The sequence below is a fragment of the Sus scrofa genome, chromosome X (genome assembly GCF_054392235.1).
Source record: "Sus scrofa isolate SSC_HxYL_T2T_F1_AM1 chromosome X, Sscrofa_HxYL_maternal_Yorkshire_Landrace_v2.0, whole genome shotgun sequence".
In the NCBI taxonomy this organism is placed as follows: Eukaryota; Metazoa; Chordata; class Mammalia; order Artiodactyla; family Suidae; genus Sus; species Sus scrofa.
The window spans coordinates 43643899-43659093 of NC_139401.1; the positions used below are offsets into that span (position 1 = coordinate 43643899).

At 34.7% G+C, this 15195-nt stretch overlaps 1 protein-coding gene across 9 annotated transcripts in view; it reads left to right on the top strand.

Annotated features, from left to right (window-relative positions):
* KDM6A (lysine demethylase 6A) overlaps positions 1-15195 on the top strand; it is a 199810-nt gene that overhangs the window by 72165 nt on the left and 112450 nt on the right. For all 9 annotated transcript variants that reach the window (XR_014835286.1, XM_085007699.1, XM_085007700.1 and 6 more), the window contains exon 4: positions 2174-2223. Coding sequence is in view for 8 of the 9 variants with exons in the window: in XM_085007699.1 (XP_084863825.1) it covers positions 2174-2223 (50 nt within the window). In the remaining variant the exon portion in view is untranslated. The remainder of the gene's footprint in view (positions 1-2173; positions 2224-15195) is intronic.

Here is a 15195-nt window from a genome sequence, read left to right on the forward strand (position 1 = left end):
TTCCTTCACATAATTGGAAGTTCATAGGTGAGTTGTGTACTAGACATAGTTCTTTGAAGTCTAGAAGTATCCAGGTACTTTCCATCTGTTTCTGCTACTATCTTTTATGGGCTTCATCTTTTTTTTTCCCCCCCTTAATGGCTGCACACACGGCATGTGGAAGTTCCTGTGCCAGGGATTGAATCTGAGCTGCAGCTGTGATCTGTGTTGCAGCCGTGGCAGCGTTGGATCCTTTAACCCACTGTGCTGGGCCAGGGATTGAACCTGTGCCTCTGTGCTGCTGCAGTTGGATTCTTAACCCACTGTGTCATAGCAGGTTGATAAGTTGGTTAGCTTTTCTTTTTAGAAAGCCATTAATCAATGATCTTTGTGAGCTAGCTACACTTCTGTATGAATAACTAGGAAATGGAAGATGGCTTAAAATCATCTCTTCCTCTAAACTGGAATTAGTCTAAATGTCCTTCCAGTAATAGGTTGGTTGACATCATCTTGGTGCAAAACATGAGCATTATTCAAATAAGTTACATGTTCAGATATGTGATGATGTTTTTGGGTGATGCCTCTCTAATTTGAACATATTCAGAAAGTTCTCTCTGGTATTCATATGTATTTCGGCTGTTTATTGATAAATAGTATGAAAACATTATACATGAGGTTGTAAATAATGTTAATTTCCACCATCTATATTTTTACAGTGTAAAGTTTTGAAAATCTTATTGGAAAATATAAGTTACTTTTAAAAATTGAGATATTGATATATAACATTAGTTTCAGGTGTATAATATAATGAATTGATATTTGCATGTATTTTGGTATGTTCACAGTAAGTCTAGCTAACATCTTTCACTGTACAGTTACAATTTTTTTCTTACAATAACTTTTAAGATTTACTCTTAGCCACTTTCAAATATACAATATTAATTATAGTCATCATGCTGTAGATTATATCCCCATAACTTATTTATTGTTCATGAGTTGTTTTTTTCTTAAAGGGGCTGTCTGCCAATTCTAACGTGCATGTATAACTTTTCTTTATTTTGTTAGCTCCTCCTCACTGAGTTTTTGGATTGACAAGCATTACAGTTGACTGTTAAACAACACGGCTTTGAACTGTGGAGGTCCACTTATATGCAGAATATTTTCAATACATATACGTATGACTATGTTTGCAGTATGCGGATGTGGAATCTGTGGCCATGCAGGGCCAACTATGGAATTTGAGTGTTGTGGATTTTGGTATCTGTAGCAGGTCCTGGAACCAATCCCCTGCAGATACTGAGAGACAATTTTAATTTTTTCCAGAGCTTTTTATACGCTGAGATGGATTTAGGGATATGGGATGCTCTGTTTTAGAATGAGTTGAAGTTTGGAGTAAGATAATTGTGGGCTGTGTTTTTTGTTGCTAGTATGAAAGGAAGTAGCACAAAAAAATGCTTGATCAACAGGGATTTGAACTTCACAGGTCCACTTACACATGGAGTTTTTTTCCCCCCCTTTCAGCTGCACCTCTTGGTATGCAGAAGTTCCCAGGCCAGGGATTGAATTTGTGCCACAGCAGTGACCCGAGCCACATCATGGATCCTTAACTCAGTACACCACCAGAGAATTTCCTGCATGGAATTTTTATAGTAGTAAATACTGCAGTACTACATTGCTCTATGGGTGGTTGAATCTGTGGATACAGAGGGCCAACTCTACATTATACTTGATTTTTCCACTGTGCTAAGGGTCAGTGTTCCTTATCCCTGTGTTTTTCAAGAGTCAGCTATTGTTCAAGAATTGCTCCTTGAGGTGGTTGAGCTCTTAGTCATTCTTGGAAATGAGATCTGTTGTTAGAACAAATGACCTGTCACATTCTGGAGTATTAATCCGTTTATCAGATTTGGTCTCTGAGGAGGGTCAAGTTGATTCAAGAGGTTGCCTATATTCTGTTGAAGTGCATGTCTGAAATGTGACTATGGTTTACTTCCTTGAACTCCTATGTATTTGACATTTGTTACCGTGTCTGACCATGAGTAGGGAGGCCCCAGAGTTCTAAATTATTTGGATTTAAACATCACTATCTGCTGGGAGGTGGGTATGGTGAGAAGTTTGTTATAATGTTTCTTAAAACTTGTATTTGATTTTGAAATGGGACATAGTTGTGACTCATGCTTTTTCCCCCCTCTTTCAGCATTATCTGCATACCAGAGGTACTACAGTTTACAATCTGACTACTGGAAGGTTAGTGCACATTTGTATGCCCCTTCCCTCCCCCTGCTTTCCCATTCCTTATCAGGTTACTGCTGGTTATACTCTAAATGAATTGTGCCCTTGCTTTTTTGCTTGTTTTGTTAATTTAAAATATTACTTCTATGGAAAAGGGATTGGAAGGGGAAAATGAGTGTTCTTCATATGTGCTCTCTTATATGAACCACCTTGTATTTTAATAGAATCCGATTATTCTGACATAGTTTATGTCAAAGATGATCCAAAGTGTGAGTTAAAGCCAGTAAAACTAAATGGTAACAAAATGATTCTTTGGTTGTCTTAAATTGGTACGTGCGAATTAAAGAAGTCTGAAGATGGTGTTATCAGGCTGAAAAAGGAAGACATAAATGGGCCTGTCTGCCTGTCTTCTTGCCTTCCTGCCTTGCTAAGGCATGTGGAAGTTCTCTGGCCAGGGATGGAATCCACGCCATAGCTGTAATCCTAGCCACTGCACTGGTGATACTGGATCCTTAACCTGCTGTGCCACAGGATGACTCTTTATTGTTGTTTTAATTTGCATTTTCTTAACTGTGGTGTCTCCCCCCCCCCCCCCCACACACACACCCCATCTGTGGAATATGGAAGTTCCTAGGCCAGGGAAAGGGTGCAAGCCATAGCTGGGGCAATGCCAAATCTTTCACCACTGAGCCACAGTGGGAACTCCTCTTAGTTGAATTTTTAATTGAAGTTTAGACAATATGTATTTCCTTTTCTTTGAGATATTTGTTCACTTGTCTTGCCAATTTTTCAATTGGGCCATTGTTTTCTTTTTGTTATATATAGCCATATTTTATGTATGATGTATATATTCTTTGTGATAAAAATTGTAGTTTTCCTTTTGTTGTTTTACTTTGCTTTTGTGTATTTGTTTTTGCCCATACAGAACTTATTTCTGTCTAGTAAAATTTCGGTCTTCTCCTATATTGCATTTAGATTTTGAATCACAAGGTAGTTTTTCTCCTCATTCCCAGCTGTTAGAGAAATTCATCCACATTTTCTTTTAGTACTTGAATTTTTTTTTTTTTAAATTTAAATCTGATCCATTTGGGATTTATCCCTGGTTTATAGTGTGAGGAACATCTAAGTTTATTTTATTCCTATGGCTACTTATCCAAACACAATACATTTTTTTTTTTTTGTCTTTTTGCCAAACACAATATATTGTTAAAAAATACATCTTTCTCTACTAATTTAATTGCCGTAGTTGTATGCTAAATTTTCAAATGTGATTTTATCTTATTTAGGGTTTTTCTGATCTATCTCATTAGTTCATGAATTAATACTATACTATTTTTTTTAGCAAGATGTTTTCATTATACAGAATGTATATGGTAGTGCTACCCTTTCTTCATTGCTTTTAGGATTTCCCTGGCTGTTCTTTCTTTGTTTGTTTTTCCAAATAAAATAATTAACTCCACAAAATAGCTGATGATTTTTCTCTCCAGCTTTTTTGAGGTATAATTCACATTATTTTAAGTGTTCAAATTTGCTACATTTAGGCAGTTAATATGGGGTTGTATAGTCATTATCACAATTAAGATACAGAACATTTCTGTCACCGAAGTGTTCCCTTGTTCCCCTTTATAGCTGAATTCTCATTCTTAACCATGGTCCCAGGCAACCAGGTAGTTATCTGCTGTCTCTCTAATTTTTCCTTTTCTAGAATGTCACATAACAATTCAAATAGCATGTATTTTTTTGCCTTCATTTAGCATGCTGTTTTTGAGATTCATCCATGTTGTATCAATATTGTATTCCTTGTCATTGCCAAGTAGTGTTTCATAAAATGATTATACCGCAATTAATTTTCCAATTTATTAGTTGATAGACTTCAGGGTTGTGTCCAGCTTTTGGTAAACATGAATGAAGTGTTTTGAACATTATTTCTTTTGTATAGACATAGGTTTTCATTTCTTTTGGTGTATATACCTAGGGTTTGGAATTGTTGGGTCATATTGCAGTTGTAGGGTTAACTGGTAAACTATATTCCAAAGTGGCTGTACCATTTCACATTTTTACTAGCAATATATGAGATTTATCAATTGTCTGTGTCTTGGCTAGCACTCTGTATTGTCAATCTTTTAACTTTAGCCATTCTAGTAGTTAAGTAGTGGCTTTTCATTTTGATTTTTATCTGCATTTCCCTAATAATAGTGATGTTGAGCTTCTTGTATGTGCTATTGGCCTTTCATAAACCTTCTTTTGTTATTACCTGTTCACATCCTTTGCTCGTTTTTAACTTTTTTTTTTGTCCTTACCCACGGCACGCAGAAGTTCCTGGGCCAGGGATTGAACCCTTGCCACAGCTGTAACCAGAGCTACAGCCAGTGACAACACGGGGTCCTTAATGCTCTGAGCCATGAGGGAACTGCTTAATTTCTTTTTTTGTATTCTGAATTGAGTTGCATGGGCTCTTTGCATATTCTGAATAAAAGCCCTTTGTCAGATATATTTTGGAAATATTTTTCACAGTCTGTGGCTTGCTTTTTTCTTTTTCTTTTTCTCTTTTTCTTTTTAGAGGCGCATCTGCAGCATATGGAAGTTCCCAGGCTAGGGGTCAAATTGGAGCTGTAGCCCAGGCCTATATAACACTGGGTCTGTAACCCGCTTAGTGAGGCCAGGGATCAAACTTGCATCCTCAGAGAGGCATTGGGTACTTAACCCACTGAACCACAATGGGAACTCCCTTTGTTTTTTTTTTTTAATTGTGCCTTTTAAAGAGAAAATATTTATAATTTTTATGAAGTCCATTTAATTTTTTCTTTTATAGCTTGTGATTTTTGTGTTCTGCTAAGAAGTCTTTGCCTACTGAAAGATCATAAAGATTTCGTCAGCTTTTTCCCCCCTGTGTTCTATAATCACATTTCTTACATTTTGGTTTATGATACATTTCAAGTTGTTCATAATGTGAGATGAGTGTCAGTGTTCTTTTTTCCTGCCATGAACAGATATACAGTTGTTCTAGCATCATTTGTTGGGAAGATTGTCCTTTCAAAAAAAAATTTTGTTTTTTGGTCTTTTTAGGGCCTTACCCTTGGCGTATGGAGGTTCCCAGGCTAGGGGGCGAGTCGGAGCTGTAGCCACTGGCCTATACCACAGCCACAGCAACACCAGATCCTTAACTCACTGAGCAAGGTCAGGGACTCAAACCTGCATCCTCATGGATGCTAGTCTCAGATTCGTTTCCACTGAGCCATGATGGGAAGTCCCTGTCCTTTCAAAATTGAATTACTATTTCCTCTTTGATAAAAATCAATTAACCATTTAATTTTGGGTCTAGTGCTAGATCTTCTATTATGTTCCTGTTGGGTTATGTCCTATATGTCTATTTTAAAGCCATTATCATACTGTTTTGTTACTGTAGTCTTAGAAGCAAGCACTCTAAGTTCTCTGTGTTCTTTTTCAAAACTATTTAGTTTTTGTTCTAGGTCCTTTGCCTTTCTCTATCAAGTTTAGAAGGAGTTTGCCAATTTCTCCTGCTAGGATTTTAATTGGGACCGCATTGTATGCATAAACCAGTTTGAGGAGAATTTCACTCTTTTAATGATTGTTTGCTTGTCTACAATCATGGTATATCTTGCCATTTATTTAGGTCTTCTTTAATTTCCCTCAGTAATATTTTATAGTTTCCATTGCACATATTTTATTTAGTTCATCTTTATTTTATTTTTTGATACTGTTGTGATTGGAGTTATTGTAAACTTTTATTTCCTATTGATACTGTTGTACAGGAGCACTGTGGATTATTGTACATTTACCTAGCATCCTGCTCTCTTGATAAATTGTTAGTTCTGGTAGCTTTGCTTTAGATTTCGTGGGATTTTCTAGCTATGTTATCATGCTGCCAGCAGATCTTTTCTAATCTGTGGATACTACTTAATCTTTTTCTTGCCTTATTGGATTGGCAGAGACCTCCAATATAGTGTTGAAGAGAAGGGAATGTCCTTGTGTTGTTCCTGATCTTGGGGGGAAAATATTCAGGTTTCACCATTGAATATGATGTTAGCTATAGAATTTTTGTAGCTTTAGATTGAAGTTGTTTTCTTCTGTTACTAGTTTTACTTAAAGATTGGTTTTTCTTTTTTTCTTTTTCATTTATAATGAATAGGTATGGAACTTGTCAAATAGTTATTATTGAGATACTATGGATTTTCTTTTTTAATGTGTGATATGGTTAGTTACATTTCTTGATTTTTCAGATGTTCCTTGGATAAACCCCTGTTAGTCATATGTATTGTTCTTTTTATATGCTGTTGGCTCAATGTAATAATAATTTGTTAAAGATTTTTGCATCTTTGTTCGTAAGTGATGTTACGCTGTGATTTTCTTCTCATGACTTCTGTCTGATTTTTATATCAGTATCATTCTGGATTCATTAAAAAGAGTTGGGAACTATTACCTATTTTGTGAATGTTTATGTAGGGTTTATTTCTTCCTTAAAGTTGAGTAGAATATATCAGTAAAGTCATCTGGGCCTGGAGTTTTCTTTGTGAAGAGTTTTTAACTATAAATTGAATCCCTTGAATAAATACAGGGCTATTCAGGCTTTCTGTTACTTATTGGTTCAGTTTTGTTTTGTCTTTCAAGGGTTTGTCTAATTCATGTAATTGTCAGATTTACTATTTTTTCTCTTTTAACCCTATTTCTCCTCAAATAACTCTAGAAGCTATAAACGTACCCTCTTCGAATCCTAATATTGGTAATTTGCTCTTCTTGTTTTTTTCTTGGTCAGCCTGGCTAGAGGATCAATTTTACTGATCTTTGCAAAGTGTCAGATTTTTGTTCCATAGAGTATTTTTTCTTCAATATTGTTTTTCTGTTTTATATTTCATCGATTCCCTATTTTATTGATTCCCGATTCTCCTTGTTCTCTTATTTCCTAAGATGGAGGTTTAGATCATTGATTTTTCTAGATTTTATACTTTTCTATAATATTATATATTTAACATTTATGTATTTAATTATTATATATGTATTTAAAGGTATGTATTTCTCTTAGTATTGCTAACTGTATCCCAGAAATTTTTATATTTAAAATTTTCATTATCATTCATTTGAAAATGCTTTCTACTTTCTTATCCATAGGGTATTTAGATATATAATTTCAAAATACTTAAGTTATTTTAGGTATCTCATAGGGTTAGTGATTTCTGTTTCATTTATGCAGTATATCTGTCATGATTTTATTCTTTGAAAATGTATTGAGATTTCTTTATTGGGTCAACACTTGAAAACAAGCACACATTTGCATTTGTTAGTTGTATAAATAAAATTTAGGTAAAGGTAGTTGATAGTTTTTCCACATTTTATCTGTCTTAGACAAATTTTTTGTCTTTGTCTTTTGCTGAGAGATTATTATCTCTTGCTGTGATTGTGGAAATGTCTTCATTTTGCCCTTTTGTTCTTGAGTATATTTTGAAGCTCTCTTATTAGATATGTACACATTTATGATTGTTATTTTTATCTGATGAACTGACCCTTTTGTCATTAATAAATATTTTTTACCTCTAGTAATTCCTTTTGTTTTGATATGTTTTATCTGATATTAATTTAGCCATTCCTTTCTTCTGAGGTTTGTTATTTCTGTGAGATATACTTTTCTTTTCAACCTATGGCATCTTTACATTACTTTTGTAGATAGCTTTTAAATGGGTCTTGCTTTTTATCCAATCTGAAAATATCTGCTTTGTACTTGTACTGTTGAGCCACTGACAGCTGATGAAATTGTTGATATGATTGGGTTTGTGTCTTTCACTTGATTTTTCTTTTATGTTTATTTTCTCAGTTTCTTGGTCTTATGTTCCTCCTTACTACCCCCCCCCCCCTTATATTTCAGTCTATTTTACAGTTTTACTTTACTTTTCCTATTGGTCTTTTCAACTGTTATTCTTTTCATTATTTATTCAGTGGTGGTTTTAGGGATTATAGTATAAACCTTTATTTTTTCTCAGCCAAGTCTCAGTTAATATTGTACCAAATCACGTAAAATGTAGGAAGTTTACAGTTATACAGGTCCACCTTTTACCCACCTATGTCCTTTATGTAATAGCTGTTATATGTTTTAGGTGTACATTATTAACTCTACAAGGTGATGTTATTTTGCTTTGAACAGGCCCATATATTACAGTGTAATAGTAATTTTATTTACCCAGATGGTTACTGTTCCTGATGCTTTTCATTACTTTCTATGAATTGTTACCATGTACTGTCATTTTCTTTTAGGCCAAAGGTCTGGTGGAAATATTTTCTTTTATCTGAAAGTATTTTTTTGACTTAATTTAAAAGGGCATTTTTTTCTTAATAGAGAATTATGGATTGGCTTGCTTTTTTTATTATAAAATATTGGCTGTATTCCCTGTGCTGTATAATATATCATTGCAGCTTGTTTTATACATAGTGCTTGGAATCTCTTATTCCCCTATCCCTTACCCTCCTTTCCTCTCCCCTCTGGTAGCCACTAGTTTGTTTTCTATATATGTGAATCTATTTCTATTTTATTATATTCATTTGTTTTATATTTTTAGATTCCACATGTAAGTGGTAACATACATTGTCTTTCTCTATCTGACTTACTTCATTAACCATCCATGTTGATAAGGATGGCAAGATTTCATTTTTTTTATAACTGAGTCGTATTCCATTGTATATATGTATATAACACATCTTTTATCTATTAGTTTGTTGATGGACACTTAGGTTGCTTCCATATCTTGACTGTTGTTCATGATGCCATGAACTTTGGGGTGCATATATCTTTTTGAGTTAGTATTTTCATTTTCTTCAGATATATATCCAGGAGTAGAATTTTTAGATCATATTGTACTTTTATTTTTAGTTTTTTTGAGGAACTGCCATACTGTTTTCCACAGTGGCTGTATAGCTTACATTCTCACTAACAGTGTTTTTTCCACATCCTCACCATCATTTGTTATTTGTGGGTTTTTTTGATGATAGCTCTTCTGACAGGTGGTTTTGATTTGCATTTCTCTGATGATTAGCAATGTTAAGCACCTCTTCATGTGCCCATTGGCCATCTGTATGTCTTTGGAATAATGTCTGTTTAGGTCTTCTATTTTTAAATCACATTTTTTTGATATATAGTTGTATGAGCTGTCTGTATATATTTTGGGATTAACCCCTTAATTGGTCGTATCATTTAGAAATATTTTCTCCCATTCAGTAGATGGTCTTTCTGTTTTGTCAAAGGTTTCCTTGCTTTGCCAAAGCTTTTAAGTTTTTATTTATTTTTTTCCTTTAAGGGCTGCACCTGTGGCATATGGAAGTTCCCACGCTGGGGGTGGAATCAGAGCTACAACTGTCTATGCCACAGCCACAGCAACGCCCTGATCTGAGCTGCATCAGCAGCCTACACCACAGCTTGTGGCAACACCAGTTCCTTAACCCACTGAGTGAGGCCAGGGATGGAACCCACATCCTCATGGATACTAGTTGGGTTCTTAACCTGCTGAGCCACAATGGGAATTCCAAGTTTTTAAATTTAATTGTCTCATTTATTATTTTTATTTTTGTTTCCTTTGCCCTAGGAAACATATCCCCCAAAATAATGCTATGATTTATGTCAAAGAATGCTCTGCCTATGTTTTCTTCCAGGAGTTTTATGGTTTTCAGTCTTACATTTAGGTTTTAAAATCCAATTTGAGTTTATTTTTGCGTATGGTATGAGAAAATGTCTTAATTTCATTCTTTCACATGTAGCTCTCCAGTTTTCCCAGGACCACTTATTAAAGAGATTATGTTTTCCCCATTAGTATTCTTTCCTCCTTTGTGTGTGTTTTTGAATTATAATTGACGTACAACACTGTGTTAGTTCCTGTTATACAACATAGAGATTCAGTATTTCTATGTATTTCAAAATGATCACCATTATAAGTCTAGTTTTTTTCCCAAGTGAAATTCTGCTCTTTTCTTGCTTCCATATTTTTTGATTAGAAGTCATCTCTTAATCAAACCCCTGTTTCCCTGTATGCATTTTATTGTTTGCTTCTTTAAAGATTTGCTTTTTCTCTTTGGCTTCCTGAAGCTTGATCATGATAACTGCTATGTGGTCATCTTTTATGTTTATCCCATTTGAGCATCTTGAATCTGTGTTAAATTTGGGAAGTTTTTGTCATTATTTCTTAAAATAATTTTTTGTTCATTTCTTTATTTTGGGGTCATCTTTACTTATTAGTTCAATCCGTAGAATTATATTGTGATACATTATATTTTTCAGTTTTAGATTTCTCATTGAATTCTTTTTTTTTAATTTATCTGTTGAGATTTCTCATCCTTTCATTATTCATGTGCATATTTTGTTTTAGTTTGTTGATACAATTAAAATAGCCACTGTAAAATTTACCTTGTCTGCCTTTTCTAGCATCTTTGTCATTTTGTGTTTGGCTTCAGTTGATTTCCTTTTTTCTTGAGAATGTGTTCTACATTCTTGGATCTTTGTTATTTTGTGTTGAGTACTGGACATGATGAAAATTATACTAACTCTTGATTTGGTTATTCTAGTGAGTGATTTTTTTTTCTCTTTTATCAGGCAGTTAACTTTATTGAACTTGAGCTGCAAACTTGGTTTCTTCAGGTGGCAGCTTAAGTATCAGTTTAAATCTTTTGTCTTTAATTTAGCTGTTTTGAATTTATAGCTTGCGTGCAGGAGTCAGCAAGACATGTAGACAGACAGAATTTAGGGTTCCCTTCTCTGACTTCTTTCTGGGATTATGGTTTCTTCTGGTTTTCTGTATCAGAAAGACTGCTTTTTCTACTGATGACCCACTACCTTACATATAGTGCCTGACACCGTTTTAGTTGCTGTGAAAATGGGAACTCACTCCACAAATTTTCTTCTCTGAGCATGGCCTTCTATATTTGTTTTCAATTGCTGTTTTAATAAGGTACCACAAATTTGGTAGCCAAAACAGCACAAACTTAATTATCTTAAAATTTTGGGAGTTAGAATCCCAAATGAGTTTTATGAGATTAAAATCTTGTCAGTAGGGCTGGTTCTTTCTGGAGGCTCTGTTTCCTTGCCTTTTCCAACTTCTGGAGGCCACCTCCACTCCTTTGGCTCATGGATCCATATCACAGCATCTCTTGTCTCTACATTGTCTTTGGCCTTTGACTTTCTTACCTCCTTGTTATTCTGGACTCTTGTGATTACACCAGGCCTACCTGGATAACCTGAATAATTCAGGATAATTTCCCTATCTCATGAGCCTTAATTTAATCACAATTGCAAAATATCTTTTGCCTTGTAAGATAAATAACTCAGTTTCAGAGATTAGGATATGTGCATCTTTGGGCCCATTATTCAGACTACCATAACTTCCTAACAGAATTTGTTTACTTTGGAGTGCCTTTAGCTAGCTTCTTTATGTATTATAAACTCTATAATCCAGAGTTTATAGTTTTTTTAAAGTTCTAGTTATTTTATATTTATTATCTGCAGGATGGTGTTCTGTAACAATTGGAAGCAATAGTGTGATAACCACTTTGCCTGTTTCTGAACTTCATAAAAATACAATCGTTTTTGAAGCATATTTTTAAAAATTGTCTTTACTCAACACTGTATTTGTTCGATTCATCTCTGTAGTTGCATATTGCAGTTTTTTTGTTTTCATCGCTGGAATTTCATTGTGTGAATATGCCACAATTTATTGATTTTATTGTTGAAGGACATTGGCTTTTAATTAATTTTGGCTATTACCAGTCTTAACTTTGCAAGTTCTTGATGCCTGGTAGTTGTTTGATGCCTAAATTCTGACTTAAAACAAAATTTTGTGTAGCTTTTCTAGTTAGAGATACTTGGAGAAAAAAAAGGTGTTGGGATTTAAGTCTGAAACACATTAGTCTGCCATTGCAAGAAGTGGAACTCCTCTCTAATCTTACTTACTATAAGAAAAACTTATAAAATTTTATTATTAAAAAACTTATTGTAGACATTTCTAATAAAGAGGGAACATAAGTTCATTATGGAAGGCCCAGTACATGGAATAATACTCAGCCGTCAGAGTAATTTTGTTTCTTATTGTACAGAATTCTTCTCAGGTAATTTGAGATCCTCTCGGGTGTCAAAAGCTGACTCCCCAAATACCAAGAACACAAACCTGAGTTTACTGGGTACCATGGTAAGGGGGAATACCACCTCTGCAAAGCTTTGATACCTCGTGATGGGTAAGGTTAAGGTCAGAGTTGATTGAGCGTTGAAACTTTGTTTTAAGGCAGGTCTTTGAAGTTGGGAGCTTGCTTAGGTAAGAATCACCATGTAACAGTCCAGAATTGAAGGATATAGATATAGCAAGGCAAGGAATTTGAGGTAAGGGATTCAAAGACTCTTCGACCACAAAATACTATTTTTCATCCAGTCAGTGGTTTCTTGTAATAATGACAAACTGTGTTCCTGGGCAGAGACATGTGAATGAAAACAGAGGATTAGCGAAGTCACGTTAACATAGACAGGTGTGGTTTAGGTTCTTAGGACCAGGTTTACTATCACTTAAGATAGTAATGCTACTTAATTTAAATTTTCTTTTCCAAGAGTCATGAAATAATGTAACAGTACTATGGGGGAGGGATGGAGCGCTTGGGGATAGCAGGTGCAAACTATTATATACAGGATGGATAAACAACAAGGTCCTACTGTATAGCACAGGGTACTGTATTCAGTATCCTGAGATAAACCATAATGGAAAAGAATATAAAAAAGAATGTATGTATATATAACCGAATCACTTTGCCATACAGCAGAAATTAACACAATATTGTAAATCAACTAAACTTCAATTAAAAAATTAATGTAACAATACTCTTGTGACACAAAGAGTATTTAATCTGTGAATAGCCATTAAGCTGGTGGTGCTCAGATTTCATATTCATGACTCAGTGATTTTCAGGCTTAGCGTTTTATGGTTTTGTCCATTTTTTTTGTGTGATTTATGCCCACAGTGTATTACAAATTGAAGAATCTAAGTATAGGATTTATTTTTTTGAAATGTGACTGGGATAATTATCTCCCAAATTTTAGTTGCACTTATCTCTTCAAACCCTATCTCTTCAAATCTATCCTCTACAAATAGATCTTAAAAAATAGATTTGTAGATTGCCTATGTTATTGGTCCTCAGTTCTTGATTTGAAATTCTTGCATCCAGAATTGTATAGAGTTGAGAAGATTTTGTTTTCTGCTTTTTTTGGATTTCAGAAAAATAATGATTCATTTACTGTGTTACATAATATCTCCTGTGGTGTCTCGGGTAGAATCCTGTGAACAATATATTTACATCTCTATCTATAGTGATAGTTTGAATAGTTAGTCACATTAAGTGGGTAGGTAAATAAAGACTTCTGTCAGTTTAAGTCAGTGTTTTCCTATCCAGAAAATGTTCGTGGATGATTTTATGACAAACTTTAAGTCTTAATCTTCGTTTAACATTTTAAAACTAAATAATGTTTTTAATGTAATTAAAAAAATATAGGAATTTCCATCGTGGCTTAGTGGTTAGCAAACCTGACTAGGTTGCAGGTTTGATCCCTGGCCTTTCACTCAGTGGGTCAAAGATCCAGCATTGCTGAGAACTGTGGTATAGGTCATAGATGTGGCTTGGATCCTATGTTGCTGCGGCTGTGGTGTAGGCTGGCAGCTCTAGCTCTGATTTGACATCTAGACTGCGAACCTCCATATGCTGCACCTTTGGCCCTAAAAAGCAAAAAAAAAAAAAAAAAAAAAAAAAAAGTATTTCTTGAGAGAGTATACTTCTTCTTAACCAGTTCAGTACAAATGACATTTTTGAGATGAAAATTTGCCAATCCTCTCATTGCTATTATGACATGCCATTATAGCTTGACTACTAATGATAGTGATAAATACCTTTTTTTTTTGTTTTGGCTTTTTAGGACCACACCTGTGGCATATGGAGTTCCCATGCCGGGGGTCGAATGGGAGCTGCAGCTGCCAGCCTACACCACAGCCACAGTAACACCAGATCTGAGCTGTGTCTGCGACCTACGCCACAGCTCACAGCAATGCTGGGTCCTTAACCCACTGAGCGAGGGCAGGGATTGAACCCACATCCCCATGGTAACTAGTCTCATTTGTTTCCACTGAGCCACGGTGGGAACTCCCAATAAATTCCTTTCTAATACTGGCTAATAATTAATAAAAACTTATTTAACAGTTTGTTCTACATAGCATGTAGAAATGACAAAATAATTAGAACACTGTGTAGGGGAGGAAAACTTTGCTCTGACCTCTTAATAAGGTTTGTAGCTGGGACCTGTGGATTATACCTAAAATGGATTAACAGGAGAGAAAAAAAGTTTGTTTACACATGTGCCATGCATACACATTCAGGAGGATTCAGTGATGGGTAACTCAAAGGGGTGGTTAGATTTTGGAGCTGTATACCAGCTTAGCAGGTGATGAGAAGAGTGAGAAAAGGCATTTAGGGGAAAGCATATAACTTTTTGGAAAGTGGACCCTTAAGTGAATAGATAGGAGATAGAATGTTTTATGACAGTGCCTATTAGAATTTCTACTGTGGGGGGTTTATGGCAATTTTGTTCTTTTGAGAGGCTCTACTTTTAGCCTATATAAGAGATTTCAGGAACTCAGTGCCTTCAGCTCAAAGTAATTAAGTCAAAGCTGCATATTTGGAGGTGTCATGTCCTGATCCCGTTCAACAACAATAATAACAAAACATAAGCTCATTCATGAGTCAGAAAACTTTAAAATTGCTGTTACGATTTATGGTATAAAGTAGAAAGGCAAGAATGAAAAATTGTATGTACACTGTTAAATATTTCATTTATAAGTAGAAGACAGTAAGGAGATACGTTAACATAAGAAGTACTGGTGCTTCCTGATGGTTTTTATCATGTGAACTTTACCAAACAATTTCTGGTATACCCTTATTTATGATTGTGAACAAAACTAACTTTTTCTT